Source organism: Sus scrofa, chromosome 10, assembly GCF_000003025.6.
Source record: "Sus scrofa isolate TJ Tabasco breed Duroc chromosome 10, Sscrofa11.1, whole genome shotgun sequence".
In the NCBI taxonomy this organism is placed as follows: domain Eukaryota; kingdom Metazoa; phylum Chordata; class Mammalia; order Artiodactyla; family Suidae; genus Sus; species Sus scrofa.
Genome location: NC_010452.4, coordinates 45,978,240 through 45,998,339, shown reverse-complemented (window position 1 = coordinate 45,998,339; position 20,100 = coordinate 45,978,240). Strand labels below are relative to the sequence as shown.

Sequence of the window (20,100 nt, the reverse complement as noted above, 5' to 3'; positions counted from 1 at the left end):
AAAACATTAAGGTATTTGAAACTAAAGACTATAGAAATACGTTCTTTAAGCTTTCTAAATGAGAGTTCAAAAGCTCAAAAGGGACTGTCATTAAGCAGAAATTAACTAGAATTTTTTTCTAAGTTTAGGAGATGCAAAAATAAATGTAATATCCTCCAGAAATTAAAATAATCGAAAGGGAAATGAAAAACTAACAAAACTCATGAATTAAGCTTAGGCTAAAAAAAAAGAGAGACCTTATAAAAAAATTTAAATCTTTTTTACTTTAAAAATTTCAATAGTTTCAGTAAAACAAACGTACAAGAAATTATTTCAGGAAATAAAAGTGTATCTTACAAGAATGTTCCACTTGGCAACTAGACTGTGCAGGACTCCCAGAAATACTAGCAGTTTCCTCAGTTGTTTTTCCTCTTAACCATGAAACCAAGCAGTATGATCCAGAGTTGTCACAACAAGCACTTTCTAAAATATCACATAAGGTATGACAAAGGAGTTCCTTCCGCTCTTCCTCTAAAAATAACCAAAGTATAAGTTATAATGGTTTTCTTTGGGGAAAAAAATCCTGTCATAAATAACAATATTAAGAATGCGTTAACTGAATAATGAAAATCAAGTAATTTTAGCGGAGAAAAATCCAACAACTGATCTTAAATTAGAGGTTAGATAAACAACGTGCTTGAGGGTTAAAATGTCACCTCTATTAAATATTTCCATTAATGAGAAAAAAGATCCTGGAAAATGCAGGATTAATCAGAAGAAAGGATATGCTATATGAAATAACCTGATATTAATCTAATCATCCCCTTTTTAGGCTGCAAATGGAGCATTTAAACCATGAGGATTCCTTTTTTGTAGAACCAGGCACAATGTAAGAGCCTGCTGAGACCTCTGTTTTTCCACTTTCTGAGTTAGTCTCATGTCTTTGATCTCCCTGTCCCACAGGGGTGAGAATAATGAGATCCTAAACTGTCAGCACACACAATGTCACAATACATTCCATTAGCGGAGGCCACTGCGGTTATGCTTCATAATGCAGACACTACTGACGCTGTACTGCAGTGATCAGAGCATTAGATGTTTACGGAAAATAGTACAAAAGCTCAGTTTCTTCTTGAACCTTAGCCACCCTCCCCCTTTCAAACAGTATTAATCTCTAGAAGTAGTCCTACTCCCTGACAAACAAAGGGGCAAAGAGGTATATACATCTGATGTAAAATTTTATGCTACAGGGAGGTTTCTCTCTCCCCTGATAGATTTAAAGTTCTAAAGGCAGGACCTGTGCCATTCACTTGATAGCCACTAGAGCATTTACGGCATTTATGACAATGCTACATAAATTTTTTATCAACATGAATATATTTCTATGCAAGAAATACTATAAATATTACTAATTATAATGACCATGTTAATAGCATCTTTTGAATAGTTTCTTCTCTACTGAAATTTATTTTGCATTTCAGCCTATTCATTAATTACAAACACATGACAGTGACGCTTTAACTCTTAATCCACTAGTAGATTCTATGTGCATGGTTTGGAGTGGAGGCTGTTTTGCCCTTCCATACAAAACTGTGATTATAATACATCCTCCCTTCTTCCAGCAGTTATTGTGAGTTTGCATAAAATCATGCTAAGTGAAGGAAATATCTTTGTAAACTGTCAAGAGGAATGCAAATGTTTATTATTAGCAGATAGCACATATAGCTCTCAGACTTAATCACACTGCAGAAGCCATGACAGCTTGATTTATGATTTAATTCAGAATTACCTGCAGTATTATTTGAATTGTGTAAGGCATTATATTAAAAGATGCAAGAATACAAAGATAATCCTGAGTTTTCACTCAAAGCTAAATAAGGTAAAACAAACATAAATGGCCGTTCCTTATGGCATCATATTGTTGAACAAACAGTTCAGGGAAATGAAATAAAGGCTTTTCCCCTTAGTTTTTACAATATCGTGCCTTATACCTCTTGGCTAGGAAAACCAAATTTGGAAATGCACCTCTTAAATTCTGGAGTCGTCCATGAAACTTTCTGAAACATTTAAAAAGTAAACCTCAGCAAAAAAAAAGAAAAAAAAAAATAACCCATTGATAGCTTACTTTTTAAAGATAGACAATGTCAACTAAAATACTGCCGATAAATGCTGCATGGATCATTTCTACAACAGAAAATGGAGCAAAAGTTGATAAAAAGACAGCTATCATACCTGGGCACTCCCTCCAAGAAGACTTCTCAGAAGAAAACAGGAGCTTCTTCAAAAGAAATGCCTTTATACAATTAAAGCGATAATTATTAGAACGCATTAAAAACAGCTGTATCATTCTTTTATTTTAAAATGCAAAAAAAAAAAAGTAAGATGTCCCTCCTTTCTGATCTTTTGACTACTGTTACGCAAATCTCAAATGTTTTCCCTTCACAGTCAACAGTAAATGAGCATAATTACTTATTCAAAATATACTACTACAAACATGATACTAACGCCATACAATTCTTCCTTTTTTATAATACATATTTTCTGGCAAATAGAAGAACTGACTCAGAAAAAGAACCACATAACTGGAAAATTAAGTAAGTTTACTGCTCCATTCACAGAATAAAGGCCCTATAGACCAGGAAAAAGCCTTCATTTCTCTTTGATTCCATGGGGAAAAGAAACCTAAATATCAAAGTGATTCTGCTCTACTAGCTCTGATTTGTGACACAACTATATCACTATGTATGTGGGCCATCACTTTATTATAAGGAGCTCCTAACTTTCTGGTTTAACTCAAAAAGCTTTAAGATTCCAAAGAAAAGTAAACTGGTTTCTAACCTTTCCTTAAGTGAGCCAACTATGTTGCAATAGTGACTTAGTTCAGTGTATAACAGTGTTTCCTTCTCAAACTGTAGCTCAAGGGCTATTTGCATCCCAGTCAACTGACTTGTTTATTTCAAAGGCAGAGTCTATTGTATCTCTAGGGGGCAGAGTCCAGAAAAAGGTTACTATGGTGATTCTTACTTTAAAAAAGTTTCAAACAGTAGTATACAGATAAGAAGACTGCTGGATAGACTTCCAATGGAATCCTGGTTCCATTACTTTATTAACTAAGCATAGTAATAGCACAAACTTTAAAAGGTTGCAGTGAGGATTGTATGAGATAATCTATTAATACACTTAGCACAGTACCTGGCACCTAATAAGCAATGAATTTAAAGTATTTAAAGAAAAAGAATAACATTTTATAATATTCTCATTGAAATAAAATCTTACAAAAACTACAACTTCCTCCAAATAAAGAAAATCATAAAATCGAGTAAAATAACTACATCACAAATTTTGGAAAGGTGAGGTGGGACATCCATTGTTTCACCACTAATATAACCACTGTTAGCATTTTGATATACGTCCTTCTAGACTTTCTTTCATGGCAATTTTAAATTTTAAATGAGGCACAAAATGGGTATGTGATTGGCTTCCATTTTTCTGTTTTCCCACACATTTCCTACCTAGAACTCTTAATGTCTAAATGCGTATCAAGCTATTAAAATTTTCTTAAACACTATTCCATGTTTAAACTACATTACAGTACATGAGGTTGTTTGCAATTTTTTAAAAACTGCTATAAAGATAAAACATCTGGACTTGCTCTAAAAAAATGCTTTTTCTTGAAAACAACCTTTTCAATATTAAGGATTATTTATTTAGGAGAGATTCACAGAAGTACAATCATTGCATCAAAGAATATGCATTACTATTATTATTACTGTGCCAAATTTTCTCCCTAACTCAAACTGCAAATTTATACTAATAGAGATACCTGAATGTGCCAGCATCATCCTACCCTTATAGGCAACAGTGATTATTTTATATCTAAGTTTAGAAAGAGTAAGCAATAGAACAGAGCTACAGTTTTATTTGTACTTTCTTGGATTCCTAGTGAGATTAGACATTCTGATTCTTTGGTTGTCTAGCATCATTCCACCTGTGATGGCTGCATATACTTGCCCATTTCACCTCTGAGGTTTAGGGTTTTTCTAACCAATTTGTACAAGTTCTTCATATAAGAAAGATTCATTTGTTGTTAACATTATCACAGTATTTTTCTGGGCTTGGGACTCATCCTTTCTATTAGACAGCTGATGATACATTATTTTTAGCTTTCTGAGGTTGAACATTAAATTAAGAATACACTTGGTATAAAGTATGAGATGACTTAAATTCATTTTTTCCCTTGAAGTTATCAACCATTCATATCAGTGACATTTACTAAACTACATTTTATTCAACTTCTGATTTGCATGGTTCATGATTAATTCTTGGTAAATTATTTTACGTAATGTGGTCTACCATTGTATTATCTATTTCGTTCCATGATATGCCTCTTCTTCTAGCAAAAAGTGTCATGTTCTAGTTTTTATAGTTTAAAAAAGTTTAGTATCTGGACTTGCTCATTTCCCTTCCTTACTCATAGTAATTTAGTTTTGTCTTTACACTGAAACATTACTATAGACAATTCTTCTATGATTGAAAACATTTTTGTGACTATGACACTAAGGTCCTACTTCAAAGATGCATCAGGATTGTGAACATTACAATTATCCTTTGTCACATAGCAACTCCTCTTGCAAAAATAACTATCATTTTGGAAATTTACTGAAGTTTATAAAACATGAAACTCCTGTGGTTTACCTTGCATTTATATAGTCACAGACTTGCAATATAGACCGCAGGGTACTATTACAGCCCAAAAGGGGCAGTGTTAATATAATCTAACTTGCATATGGACAGGATGAAGAATTTTCAAGTTCAGATAGTAATAGTCCTACTAGCACCCAAAATCTGCCTAAGTTATGCAACATAACAGCTCTAGTAAGTATTCTTAGTTAAACTTTATTTTTTATAGTATGTAATTGCCAAGCAAAACGCAAATATTCCAAATTTTCTTTTTTTTAATAATTCTACTAATAAAAAAAGATTATCAACTTTACTCTCTAAAGAAGAAATAATTATCTATAGAAGACATATTTTAGAATCAACCATAAAGGGGAATTTTTTTCTACTTCATACATTTTAAATTTAATAATGTAAATGTATGGAGTATAAGGTTTGGAAGACAGATTTACTTTGCAGCTAACAGTTCAGGAATGCATTCTTCATGCCCAATGAATAATAAATATCGCATTAAATATGTATTTTCAAAATGTGCTGATTAAAACAAACAATAAATTCAAGGTTCTTTTTATAACAGTTCTGAAGTTACACTGCTGTTTAGACATTGTAAATATTAAAGCAAACTGAAAATTCAATTCTCCATTTTAATAACGTAATGGTTTATAGCAAATTAGCCTTTGAATTTCAAAAAATGCAACACATCAGAATCAAATACATGTAGTGAGATTAACCCTATCTTTCATGCAAAGGAAAAAAAGTCTGCTTTTTATTTTGGGAATTGTTTGAAATCAGTGGCTACTAATTTTATTTTAAAGATCAAAAGCTAGAGCCTACAACAGTATATACTATCAACATATTTTAAAAATTGATAAAGTTTTAGGCCATGAAAATGTTAACTCATCTTTAACATTCTATAAAAATCATTTTTATAGACAAGACAAATGTAAATAGTACCAACTGCTATGGCGTAACTATCTTTGGCATAAAAATGTTATTACTCCACTGAATCACCGTGTAAGAAAGATGTCATGATCATTACTTCTAAATTCTCTCAAAGTCTGGGAACACATATTACGTTTTCTCAAAAATGAAGACAGCCACAAGCCACTGTTGTGTAACCTACTCATGTTCTGAATTCATTTTTATTTTGGATATTTAAAGCAATTTGTATGAACAGACGTTAAGAGGTAACTGATCATGCCTCATGATTACATAGAGTACAGGTATCAGAAAACAAAAAGTATGAAACGTTTGAACACGTCCCTCTAAGGAGTTGGTAAAGTAGTCTATGTTACCTGAACAGGTGCAATAACAGCACAGGGGCCACCTTCAAACTGTTCTAATGCAGATCCCTCTGATTCACTAAACACAAACCCTAAAAACGAAAGCAAGTAGTAAAGATTAAAAACATAATTCAAGTAGAAGCTAAAAGACTTGTTAAAGTACTTTGCTTTGAGAAAGATCACTCATCATAACAGCAAAATATCTTCCAAGTTGGTCACATGCAGTGGTTCTTAACTTTTGAGGGGATCAAGGAACACTTTGGAAAAAGATATGGCTCCCTACCAAATGCACACAAACACACACATATACACGTACACACACATGATTCAGCACTCAGGGACCTAAGTGGACCAGAGAGAAAGTGTGGACTTCAGTAAAAGGACACTAAATCTGATTTTAAATAATTTACTGGAAGGAAGACTAGACAGTCTACCCACAAATTTATACAGAATTTTTAGGACCCTTTTCAGAGAGTATCTTTTATAGTTTCAATCTCCCTGGACCCCAGTCTACCTTGTTTTAAAATGATCACTTCCAACTCCAACATGCTAGGAATATGTCAAATTTCACTAATGGTTATAATTCAGTCATCCATACCACAAGCACTTAATGACATCAGATACCACACCAAGCATTTAGGATATATGAATGAAAAAGTCCCTGGTCTGGAGAAGCCGACAGTTCAGGTGAAGAGAGATATATGAACGCATAATTACTAAAATCAATAAATGTTACAACAGAAGCATGAAGAGAGTGTTGTGAATACAGAAAAGCTTGACTATGCCTAAGTCACAACAGACTTTGAGGCTGACCTTGAATAGAAATTTACCAGAGAGGCAAGGGGTGGAGAATGACTTTCAGGTAAAGAAAACACGTTTATTAAAGGAAAAAGATTTGGTAAGAGCAGGACAAATTTACGGATCAGAGGGAGGTTTAACGCAGCTGAAGAGCAGGATGGGGGGGCAAGAGGGGTGCGGTGGGTAGGGGAAGATGGTAAATGGGAGGAGGGAAAGCAGACAGACTGGGAAGGGCCACACTAAGACAAGTGCTAATTAAAATAGTAAGAGTCATACTGGCCTTTGTTTTGTTTTGTTTTTTCTTTTCCTTTTTAAAGGACCAGAATGGGGAAGAAACTGTTTTAACAGACCTATAGAGATGGTGCCAAACTAATAAAAGTAACATTTGTGTGGAGAGAAGACGCTATATCCAAAGAGTATTTTTACGGCAAAAATTAAGATTTGATGAGTATGTGCAATTGGGGCAAAGGCTCTGTAAAAAAGAAACTTGAGCTGACTATGCAGTTTCTAGCTCGAGACACTAGGTGACAGCAAGTGAGATAAGAAATAGAATGGAGGATCCCATTCCATCCCATCTCCTCTCTCTTTACACTTCAATCATATTTAGATTCTACCAAAAGGTCCTTGGTATTGACCCAGAGGAGTGAAAAGTTATGTCCACATACAAAAACCTGCACACATTGCTTATTATACTTTTATTCACAATTGCCAAAACTTGGAAGAAGCCAAGATATCTTCCAGGAGATGAATGGATAAATAGTATATGTAGACAATGGAATATTATTGAGCTTTTAAAAGATATTAGGTTGCAAGCTGTGAAAAAACATGGAGGACCCTTAATTACATATTACTAAATGAAAAAAAAAACTATCTGAAAAGGCTACATAACCATATGATTCCAACTATATGACATTCTGGAAAAGGCAAACTTTGTAGACAGTAAAAAGATCAGGAGCTGCCAAGGAGCAGGGAGTAGGGGGAGTGGTGAATACATAGAGCAGAGAGGATTTTTAGGGCAGTTAAAATATTCTATGATATTATAATGATGGATTCATACCCTTGCGCCTTTGTCAAGACCTGTGGGATGTACAACACGAAGAATGAAAACTATGGACTTTGGGTGATAATGATGGGTCAATGCAGGTTCATCAATTGTAACAACTGTACCACTCTGGTTGAAGTACATGATAATAGGGGAGGCTGTGCCTATTATGGGAACAAGAAGTATGTGGGAAATCTTTGTACCTTGCCCACAATTTTGCTATGAACCTAAAATTTTTCTAAAAAGTAAAATCTTGATTTAAAAAAAAAAAAAAAAAAAAAAAATCCCTGGACCATAAAAAAAAAAAAAAAAAAAAAAAAAAAAAATCCACCCAAACTCCAAACCTACTCTCTCAAGGACCCAGTTGTCTACATACACTATCTCAGTTTCCTTACCTTCCAATTTACTCAACCCACAATTATCTGGTTTTCAACCCGTGACTACATCAAACTCATTCTCACCAGATAGCCTATTTCTCAAGTCTTTTCTTACTGAACTTCCTAGAGAATCACCTGAAATGCTGACCACTGATACCTGAAAAACGTTTCGCCCTTGTTTTAGTGGTCCATCTTGTGCCAAATTTTCCTTTTCTGTTTCTTCTCATTGAGCAACTCCTTCTACATGCTTAACGCTCCTCAGGTCTTGGCTTTAGAATCTTGTTTCTTTTATTCTACATGTTCTCCCTGGGTAATTCACCTACTTCCAAGGTTTCCATTATAATTCCCAAACAGAGCCCAGATGAGAACTCCAGCCACAGACAGAATCCAAATTCTCTAACATGGTCGGTAAGGTCTGGTTTCTGCCTCTGTCTCCTACCTCATCCTTTGCCACTCTCTCTCTCTTTAGCCTCCACACATGTAGAACTTCTTTCGGGTCCTCAGACACCCATTTCCTCTCCAGTTTCTTATCTTTGAACAAGCTGTTGCTCCCTCCTCTTGAAACTTGCTAACCCATCCTCTGAAAAAATTCTGACTTATCTTTAAGGTTTCACTTTGTCAAGGTAATGGTCCTCTGGTTCAAGGCCCTCAGACTTTGTATCTGCTCATTTCTAGCCCACCTTCAGGATGAAATCACCATCATCTTTCACTGAGAAATACTGTTAAAGAGTTTCCAACCACATCCCCCCTTCTATCCACATCCCAACCTCCACCCCACCCCTTATCTATTCACCATAGAGTTACCTGAAAAATATTTTAGAAATTGAAATCAGTTTCTGTCCAAGTCTGCTTAAAACACTTCAACGGCTTCTAACTGCAATCACAATAAAATTCAAACTCCTTTTCAGGCCTTTTCATGGCCTGTATCATCGATCAACCCCACCTTCCCCCAGTTCACTCTTCCCTTCCTCATCTATAGCGATCTTAGGCCTTTAGAACATCCCACAGTCTTTTACCTGGGGCCTTGATGCTTGCTGTCCCCTTTGCATGAAATGCTCTTTTTCCTTCTTTCATCACACAGCTGAATCCTTCTCATTATTAAAGACTTAGTTTAGGTATTAACTCCTCAGAGAGATATTTCCAGATAAGTCTAAGTAAGTAGATCTTTCCTATCATCCCCCAGCACAACCAGTACTTATTATCATCTCTATTTATATTATTGTTCACTTATTGTCTTGTGTTATAGGTACCTTGCTTATTATATTTGCCGCTGTTTTCATAATATGTTATATAATTAATGCTTAATAAAGGCTTGCTGAAGCTTTAGGAGGGAATATAATGCAGGTGTTTATTTCTAATTTCAGTCTCAAAAATATGAATCAACAATTTGGTTAAAAAAAAAAAAAAAGATGTCAGGAGCTTAAGGCAGAGGTTAGGATTGGAGAAAGCAACTTTAATCATCTTAACCATGGCAGTTAAAGTGAATGAGAACATGTAGAACAAAAATAATGAGGCTGGTGCATTTTGAACCTGGTGCATTAAAAAGTGACCAGAGGCCAAGTTAGCAAAGGAGAGTGATGAAGAATTGAAAGGTAAAACACAGTCACCTGTTACAAATGCTGCTGAGTGGAATAAAAACATAAATAAAAATACTGGATTAAGCATATCACTGGGAATATGAAAAAAAGAAATTCAGGGACTTCCTGCTGTGGCTCAGTATAATAAACCCAACTAGTATCTATGAAGATGTGCATTTGACCCCTGGCCTTGCACACTGGGTTAAGGATATGGCGTTGCCATGAGCTGTGGTGCAGGTCGAAGACGTGGCTCAGATCCCGCATTGCTGTGGCTGTGGTGTAGGCTGGCAACTGCAGCTCTGATTGGACCCCTTGCCTGGGAACTTCCATGTGCCATACATGCGACCTTAAAAAGCAAAAAAAAAAAAAAAAAAAATCAGAATGCTAGGGAGAGCAGCCAAATTCAGAATACAAGAAGAAGGAGAGGGAGTTCCCATTGCGGCACAGCAGAAATGAATCCAACTAGTATCCATGAGGACACAGCTTCAATTCTTGGCCTTGATCAGTGGGTTGGGGGTCCAGCATTGCCATGAGCTGTAGTATAGGTTGCAGACGTGGCTCAGATCTGGCGTTGCTATGGCTGTGGCTGTGGTGTAGGCTGGCAGCTGCAGCTCTGATTTGACCCCTAACCTGGGAACCTCCATATGCCTCGGGTGCAGTCCTAAAAACAAAAGCAAAAATAAATAAATAAATAAATAAATAAATAAATAGGAGGAGGAGAAATGCAAACTACTTGTTAAATAAGTGACGGGAAAAAAGATGACAGATTGAAGGATAGTTATAAAGAATTATTATTTTACAGACTAAAGGGCATGAGTTTTTAAGAAGGAAAAAGAGTGGTGAAATGGTAAAGAGAACAGTTTAAGGACTAAGGACTCCAAGTCTTGCAAGAACTGAGTGTGGTGTGGTGGTGGCAGACTGGGTAAGGTAGGTTCAAAGTGTGGCCCACAGACCCCTAGAAGTTCTAGAGACCTTTGAAGGAACTTGCTAGAGGTTAAAATTATTTTAATTATAATACTAAGACGTTATTTGTCCTTTTCACTGTGTTGACATTTACAGTGATGGTATAAAAGGATGAGCGGGTTACGCTGCTGGTGCCTGAGTACACGTCAAGGCAGTGACATTAAACTGTGACAGCAGTCACTACATAAGGAAGCACACTATTCACTCTCAAACACACAGAAAAAACTGATGTACCTTAAGAAAGTCTTTACTGATGTTAGTTTTATTAAATCTTGACCTTGATACAATATTCTTGAAAAAAACTGTCTGTGCCACAAAATGGAAACTACCCAGAAAGCATCTCCGCTACATGTCTAGTATGATGACTGACAGCTGTCTCAAAGAAAAGCACATGTAATCTTCCAAATTGTGAGCTGAATTAATGGCTTTTCTGTGGAGCGCTATTTTTGCTTTGAAGAGCTAGTAACAAACTATGATCATTCAGACTTTTTCTCAGAACTGAATGACGTCTAAGCCTGGTACTTCAAGGAGAACAACTGACAGTATTTTTGCCAGTGATAACATTTCAAGTTTTCAAGTAAAAACTAAAATTCTGGAAAACTTGTGTCCAGTACTGTGAGTTTGACAACTTCTCAATACTTCAAGTTTTCTTCTGACAAGATCAGTGAGATAGCAATAAATGTGACTTTTGATATTGTATAATGAAATGTGTTAACATCTGGAAACTCTGCATAAGCCAGCAGATAACTTCCAAATAACTAGTGCATGCTGTTAGAAACGAATGCATCAGAGTTCCCGTTGTGGCTCAGCAGGTTAAGAATTCAATGTCTCTGTGAGGGTTTAATCCCTGGCCTCCCCCTGTGGGTTAAGGATCCGGCGCTGCCCAAGTTGTGGCATAGGTCACGGATGAGCTCAGATCTGGCATTCCTGACCCCTGGTTCAGGAACTTCCATTTGCTGCAGGTGTGGCTGTAAAAAGAAAAAAAGAAATTAATGTCTGGGTAAAAGATCTACTCCAAGTACTAACCAATGGATTTTAATTTAACAGAACACAAAAAGTTCATTGATGTGGCTTCAGAATCCACACTGCAACTAAACTCTGAGTTACTACCACTTGTCAAGTTTTGGTGTAGTATCAAAGAATATCCACAATTATCTGAAAAGGCTATTACACTACTTTACCAACTTGCATATCTGTGTGAAGGTGGATTTTCTGCACACACTTCAACCAAAACAACATCTTATAACAGACTGAATGGAGAAACAATGGGAGAATCTTGTCTTCTCATGAGATAGACATTTAAGAAAATTTTTAAAATGTAAAATAGTGCCACAGGTCTCATTAATTTTAAAAAATTTTGAAAAATACGAAGTCTTTAATAATTTTTAAGAGTATAATGGGGTTCTGAATTTAAAAAACTTGAGACGGAAATCTTAGCAGCCTCCTAAGTTAAAAATATAGGCCAAGAGGAAGTGAAGAAATATTACTGATTGAGATCAAGGAGAACTGAGGTGGGTAGAAAATTGAGGAGAATGTTAATTCCAAAAAACATAAGAAAAGGAGACAGGATAAAGAGCTAAGAGAATATTGACGGTTCAGCTAAGATTTAATTACTCCATTTGTATGGAAGCTGATCACAATTTTCTCCAGCAATACACAACAGCTTGGGCACAGAGGCTAAATTTAGGACAGGATGGGACAATTTTTTTTTTTTTTTTTTTGCTTTTTAGGGTCGCACCTGCATTATGTGGAAGTTCCCAGGCTAGGAGTTGAACTGAAGCTGCAGCTGCAGGCCTCAAGATCCAAGCCACACTGGCTGCCTACACCACAGCTACAGCAACACTGGATCCTTAACCCACTGCACCACAGTGGGAACTTGGGATAGGATAAATTTAATAAGGACAACTGAAAACTAAGGGTGCTGGTTATCACATCAAGACAATCAAATCTGAGATGCAACCTAGAAACAAGAGGTGAAGCCAAGGGGCCTCCACTCTTTGTTCACCTCTTTTCCTGCTGAGAAGAAGCAAAGGGTTACTGCTGTTAGGCCTAAGAGCAGAGCTGAAACTGGGCTCTTCCAAACTTTCAGGGTTGTGATAAACATGTATCTGTAATGGATTCTGGCCTTCCTTAAAATTACTAGTAATGTAAATCACTTTTCCAAATCCATGGATAGGGACTTTTAGTTTGAAATGTATTATGGTGAACTACTTTTATACATTAGAGATAAAAACACCACAGAGAGAATTTTATGCAGATCTGCTTTATGCCAAATTCTGTTTAATTACAATATACATGTGTCAATGTGTTATTTGATAATGAACAAAGGCTACTGGAGCTTAAAATGAAATAAAGTCAGATAAATGGAAATTAACTATTTTATCCTAAAACAGCAGGACTATGCCAAGTAGGCATCTCCTCCATAATACGGTTTCACTTGAGGTCGAATTTTTTAGGATATAAGTTTTCTTACCAAGTGTTCTCATATTCATATTATTTCCTAGTTTCAAGAGGAATTAGCATCACAAAATGGATGTTTTCTTTCTGATGAGATCCGAAATTGGCCATCTAAAGCATCTGATCCTAAATACAGATTCTTTATCACATTCCACAGCACTAGAAACACAGAAGTCTGTCTCAGTTTTATAGCTTATAACTAATTTAAACCTGAGCCACGAACCTCTTTGCAATTTTCCAGTCATTTATTTTCATGACTTATTTGCATTATTCCAACCAGTTTGACAACTACCACCTCCATAGTTCTAACCTTCCATATAAACAAAAGGCCATAGAAAGACAATGTCATTACAAGTTAGATAGTATTGGTTGAATGGAATCTGAACTATGCCTTAGTTTTCTCATCTATAAAAAGGAGGATAACTACATTAATCCTTTGCTATCTTTGCGGGTTGTTGCAAGGATTAAGCAAGATTTTCAAAACTATAAAGCATAATACAAATATTTGACATTAAGATACTTTGAACTAAAAAATAAGTCATATTTATAATGTATTTAAAGTATCAAGTTAAGCTTGTCATGTAAGTTTATAAATTATGAGTTTAAAAATTTGGGTTTTAGGTGAGTTATGATTTAGGTAGGTTGGGGAAAGGAAAATCTGTATTTGAAAATACAAGGCTCCCAACAACAAAAATCTCTGAAATAATATGATCCACAATATTAACTTACCTTCACTTTGGAAGACAAATGAATGACACCGGTGTTTGAGTTTAATAGTTCGGTAAAATGTTAAATCACATTATAATAAACATCATACTTTCAGACTTTAATCCCAACATTTTAACTCCTAAATACATTTTATACTTTATCCCTCGCTTTTTCCAAAGTTATTTGGAATCCCCTCTTTTCCGTATTACATAAAAATTGTCCTATACCAAAAGTCCAAGACTCTAATTTCAACCAACTATATCTCCCTCCCCACCTCCATCCCAAAACACACTCAACTGCTCTGACCAGCAAAACTGGGTTTCTCTTCTGACTAATCTTTTGGTGAAACAACGTAAGAAAGTAAGAAAAGGGACAGGAAAAAAGGAAAAAATGGCTTCTCGGAGTTTATAATTTAGATCCGGGTTTGGCTTGTTTTTTAACTGCAGTTTTGGAACACAGCCACACCCATATTATCTAGGGCTGCTTTTGCTGCAATAGCAGAGTATTAAGACAGAGACAATAAAGGCACAGTCCCTTTACAGAAAACATTTGCCAAACCTTGGCCAGACAATCGATACTGACAAGAAAACAAATTCTCAATTAAGTCAAAACGTGTGCATTACAGTAAGATGACTCTTATCTTAGTTCTGCTGGGATGCAGTCAACACAACCACTCCCTACCACCTCCACTACTACCATCCTGGGTTTAAGGCATCTTTTACCCCCAATCACTGCACTTGTCTCTCATTTGGTCGTGCTGTCTCACTCAATACTCTAGAGTCTATCTTCAAATTTAGGACAATCCTTTAAAAACTTGTCATGTCCTGTCTCTCCTTTGCTTCATACCTTCCAAAGATCTCTCTGTTTCATTCAGAATAAAAACCAAAGTCCTTACAATCGCCCCTAAATGTTTATATGATTTGGGCCGTATTATTTCTTATAATGTCTTCATTACTGTCCCCTTCTCTCATTCCCTCTCCAGCCAAACCACCTCTTTCCTGTTACTTGAAAAAAGCCATAAACAATCTGCATTAAGTCTTTTCTAATGGCCATCCTATCTGCCTAGAACACTCTTCACACATCTGCATGATGCAGTTATTTCAAGTGTTAGGCCCGTCCAGGTTACTTTACCCTAAAACTCCCTATTTCTTTACCTTCTAACTATCACATATACTTAATTTATATTATATTATTGTTTATTTGTCTTCCCTCCCACCATACCAAGTCTAAGCCTAGAACAGTATCTAGTTTGTGAGAAGAAGGGAGAAGGACAGCTAAATGGTGCTTACAAAGAAGGAATGAGAAAATACAAGCTTTTCTTGAAAAAGTATTATAGGCAATTGAGCAGGAGGGAAGCGAGCCAGAAGTAGGGAGTAAAGTTCCAAGTTAAGCAAAACAACTTCAAATCTTTAAATTATGTGACTTATTACCTTCAAAATATAAACTGGCAGAAAACAAAAAATATCCTTCTTTTTTTAAGAGTAAGTATTTGCAGAAGAGAATTATCTACAACTGCCAACTGAATTTAAAACAAACAAAAACTATGTGCCACTTCTGCAGCTTACTGCTTTAATATATTATCTAAAACTACCCATACAAGAGAGAAGGAAAAACTCCCAACTCCTGCAGCTGTTTAACATATCAAAGGAATTTAACATGACCAGTCAGTTTCATAAATGGAACACCCCTGGACACAGTTCTATAAATATTCACCCCAAACACCTTACACTTATAACTCGCTTCCATGCCGAAAGACTACTGAGATTATAGCTGTCAATTCAAAGAATAGCTATAGACCATGAAATAAAGCCAAAGCTGATGTCACATTATAAATGCAGTAAGGCAAAGCTCAGCAAAGCACTGCTGTGTGCCAATTCCCACAATCTCCAAATCACTGCCACAGCAGTGTTCAGCAACGGTTTCTGCCTCTCAGATTGAACAAATGAATACAAAGTCAACAGAAGCAAATAAATAACAACATCCCGCTGATTCAGAAGTGATAACTTAAAGATACATACTTGGTTGCCTTAAAATCATGATCAATTTAAGAGCTTGAAGAATTACATAGCCACAATATAACTGCATTCTCTGAAAGAGCAAATAAATAAATAAATAACCTTTTATTTTGAAATGGTACTGATTGAATGAATCTTCTTAAGGAAACTCTCTACGACTAAAAGGTGGCTAGTGCATTCTAACATGTCATTATAAAGTTCTATTTAGTGATTATCCATCAAATAAACAATTTCTTGCAATTGTCAGGGCATGGCCAGAGAGTGATCTTTGCCTTGGTCTAAACACTTTTTAAATTAAGCTACCATTTTCTGAGTGTTGACTCCATGTCAGATATTGCGCTAAGTGCCTCAAGTATTTACCTGCCTTTAATCCCCACAACAACCCTGCAAGATTGGCTCTACTATTATCTGCACTCTCCAAAGAAGGAAACTGAGGCTTACATAAATTTAAAAAAAAAAGCTTGAACCTAGAACCCAAGTATGCCTCTCCCAAAGCCTGCTCTTAGTCATTATTAGAACTGCTTCTCCGAATTCTCCCTGAATCTGCACAACAGTATTAAAATAAATGAGGCCTAGTATCTCCTTCTTCTGTGTTGTCTTATTAACTAATTAACAAGAAGTAAAACTTCTCAATCTTTCACAGCTTTGTGTACTTTAGGGCTGTTGACTATTAAAAGAAATAAGACAAAAAGTACATTTTCAAATAAAATCTGCCAATGTGGATGTCCAAGGTTTCAGAACATATTAGCGACAATTAAATGTGTAAAAGGAGCCAAACTAATTACATGGGGAGTTTAGAAACACAAAGGAAAATAACGAAGACAGAGTTTGTTTTAGGAGCTGGGAGAGGTGAAATTCGCTCCCAGTTCTGTCCATTTGGGTGACTTTGGTCTGCTCATTTAGCCGTCGCAACTTGTTTTTCTCATCTTCCAAACGAGAGTAATGGACTAAATAACCTAATTGGCTGTGATACATTATGATTTTAATTTTATCAGCTCTTAGAAGTATCTGGGAGGGAAAAAGGGATTACTTATCCTGAATTTTCGTTAATAAATACACATTATGAAGTTAGATTTACTATGCTAAATTTCCCCCAAATCCTTTGAAAATAGGCATTTTCTCAATAAATATTGTAATATTTTAATAGTAGTATTAATTGCCCATTATTTACTGCCTTGTGATGTTTTACATTCATACATTACCCATCTTTCTGACTCCAAAGGCTCTGCTCTTAACCTCACCACAGTCTTTTTTTAAGTCACCTTAACTAATGTGTCTGCTGTGTTTTAATATTAAAACTTACGAGTCACGGATGATTACGAGCATTAAGTGCCCAGGGCAGAGCCTCAGACAACGCTGAAATTCAATAAGTAGTATTTTAAATTTCACTATTATTTGTATTAATAAAACTTATATAACTCAAAATCCTGTGGGGGCAATTAAATCGGCAGGAATTTCTAATGATCCCCCTTCCTTTTAATTGCAAGATACTAAACCACCTCAAAACCAGGGATACTTTGGGTCAAGAGAACCCTATGCAGCAGCAACATTTTACTTATGCACCGAGTACCACGCCTAACCAAAATACGAACAAAATCGCTTTTCGCAGTTAACTATCGTCGACTTTGAGATGGCCTTCCCTCTCTCCAAAATAAAACCAAACGCCAGTAACACGAAGCCCTGTTAGGGAGGTAAGGATCCAGGCGGCCAGAACACTTCTGGAGAGACACCGGGGCACTCGGCACACCTTCAGGGTCACACCCTGCAGCCCAACAACCAGCCCTTCTCTTGTCCACCCGAAAGGCAGCCCAGGAAGTGGGAGAGGCTCTTTGGATATTTAGTGCCCAGCTGGAACCATTCTCCCACTCAACCTCTCCCCTCAAGGCTGGCAGGGCGTTTCTAGGAAGTCCAGGTTCCGAGCTGAGCGAGGTAATTGGGACAGAGTACGGGGCACGCGAGGGGGCTGGCGCGAGAGGCTTCACGGCTCGACTCTCGCCGGGCAAAAGGAAGCGGCGACTGGACCTGCGAGTCCAGCCAGGGTACCTTGAGTCCAGCGGCAGAAGATGGTGTCAGAGAGTCCAGGGCTGCTCTTGGTGCCCCACACCAGCTCCATCAGCTCTTTAGTCAGTTCGGACATGATCGGGTGCCGGCGAGCGGGTGTTGGCTTTCAGGACTCCTGCCCCGGCACATGGGGAAGGGGCGGATTCCGAGACAGGAGTGGCGGGACGGCGGGCGGCAAAGGAGCTGGAAGGTTTAGCCCCGAGGAAGGCGAAAGAAGAGCGCTCCACTTGCAGGGACAGCGCCTGTCAAGCCGGGTCGGAGCTGCAGCAGAGTTTCCCGTACCGGAAGTACTGAGGCCGCTTCCGGCTCCGCTTTCGCTCCCGCCCCTACAGCCGGAGGGCCGGGCGTCACCTCCCCGGAAGCGGAAGTGGGGGCAGAATGCGCTGAGGACCTGCGGAGGCTACTGGCCTCTCTGAACTTAGTGCCCGACCGGCTGGACCGGTGGCTGCCTTTGTATTGGCAGGAGCACCGCGTCCCATGGGCGCTGGCATATTTCTACCATCCTGGAAAACTCCATTCTCACTGCACTGCTTTGAGCTTGTCTGGAGGCACCGAGGCCCAAGCCCAGGGGCTCGCTCAGAACAGAGCCTCCACCTTAAAATTCTGAAATCTGAATTATTCCAAACTGCAGCTTTAAGGTGATGGTTGAGTCTCCGCAAGAAAACGGCCGTGTCTGTGTAGAGAACCATGATAAATTGAAGGCTATCAGCCTCTTGATAAATCGTATAAGTCAAACCAGCTGTTAACATAACCAGAGACTGTGGTGCATCATGCCTTAGAAATGTCTCTGCAGAATTACAAAGGCATTTATATGAAAACAGATTCCAAGCTGCTTGTTTGTAAAAGGTAGAGCAGTTTCATCTACAAGTTTCAATGCTGTAGGGTGTGTGGGCAACACCTGAACTAAAGACCAGGTTTTAATCATTTACGGGCATTCAATTACATTTCGTTTGGGTAAAAACTTAGGTTTATGATGCTCAAGAAGAGAACTTATTCTGGCTGAGCTTTGAATTTAAAACTAAAAGGCATTTAATCTGATGAATTACTGTCATGTAGAAAATACGAGGGTTTGCTAATTTATACTTTATTTTCAACTTAAGCAGCCTTTGCTGTAGTTAAAAGGAATTGTTCAAAGAGCTTCAACCATATCCATAGTCTTCCTTCTAATTGTTAGTCCCTTTGGAATATCCTTTATCCTGTTTCAAACCAAATCTTACCCATTTTTCAAGACCTAGTACACATGGCATTTTGTAATAGAGCTTTCCCCAGTCATTACAATATAAAGGAAAATTTTTATCTTCTGAAATTTTGTAGCACCTTATCTGTAACTTGCTTATGATAATTATCATCACTTCTATTTACAAAGAATTATTTATCCTTCTCCTGGGATACACATTTATGAAAGCCAAGGTCTCATCTTATTCATAGTACCTGCTAAAGAGCCATAACTTAGCTAGATTTCAATAAGTATTAGCTGACAGAATGAAATTTACCTTTAATGGAACTTAAGAATTCACTATTGGAGTTCCCGTCGTGGCGCAGGGGTTAACGAATCCGACTAGGAACCATGAGGTTGCGGTTTTGATCCCTGCCCTTGCTCAGTGGGTTAATGTTCCCGCGTTGCCGTGAGCTGTGGTGTAGGTCGCAGACGTGGCTCCGATCCCGCTTTGCTGTGGCTCTGGCTTAGGCCGGCTGCTACCCCTAGCCTGGGAACCTCCATATGCCATGGGAGCGGCCCAAGAAATAGCAAAAAGACAAAAAAAAAAAAAAAAAAAAGAAAGAGTTCACTATCTTTCAGAAAGTAAGGAAATCAGTACCATTGACTGGTCCAATTAAATATCTAACATTTGCACGGTGATTTACAATACCTAATTATTTCACATCCTGAAAGACATAGATGGGTCAATGTTTATAGATCCTGTAAGTGGCAGAACTCTGTAAGTTCAAAGGTGTTTGCCACCATTGTTTTCTTCCCATTAATAGACAGTAATTATAGATTTGATTAACTGTTGATAGATATAAAGAAAAAACTATAGTTTCAAAATGTATTTTTAAAAATGAAATAGGGAGTTCCCTTTGTGGCTCAGCAGTTAAAAAATCCAATGAGTATCCATGAGGATGCGTGTTCGATCCCTGGCCTCGCTCAGTGGGTTAAGGATCCAG

The 20,100-nt window shown here is 37.2% G+C and overlaps 1 protein-coding gene across 6 annotated transcripts in view; it reads right to left on the bottom strand.

The window, feature by feature from the left end:
* MINDY3 (MINDY lysine 48 deubiquitinase 3) overlaps positions 1-18,252 on the bottom strand; it is an 82,613-nt gene extending 64,361 nt beyond the window's left edge. Inside the window, exons 1-4 of one of the 6 annotated variants that reach the window (XR_299132.3) lie at positions 17,920-18,250; positions 5,952-6,031; positions 2,212-2,272; positions 337-510 (exon numbers count right to left, since the gene is read on the bottom strand). Coding sequence is in view for 2 of the 6 variants with exons in the window: in XM_003130735.6 (XP_003130783.1) it covers positions 337-510; positions 2,212-2,272; positions 5,952-6,031; positions 17,920-18,013 (409 nt within the window). In the remaining 4 variants the exon portion in view is untranslated. Of the gene's footprint in view, positions 1-336; positions 511-2,211; positions 2,273-5,951; positions 6,032-17,919 lie in introns of those variants that run through there. The other 5 variants (XM_021064830.1, XM_003130735.6, XM_005656813.3 and 2 more) reach the window with 5 other exon arrangements.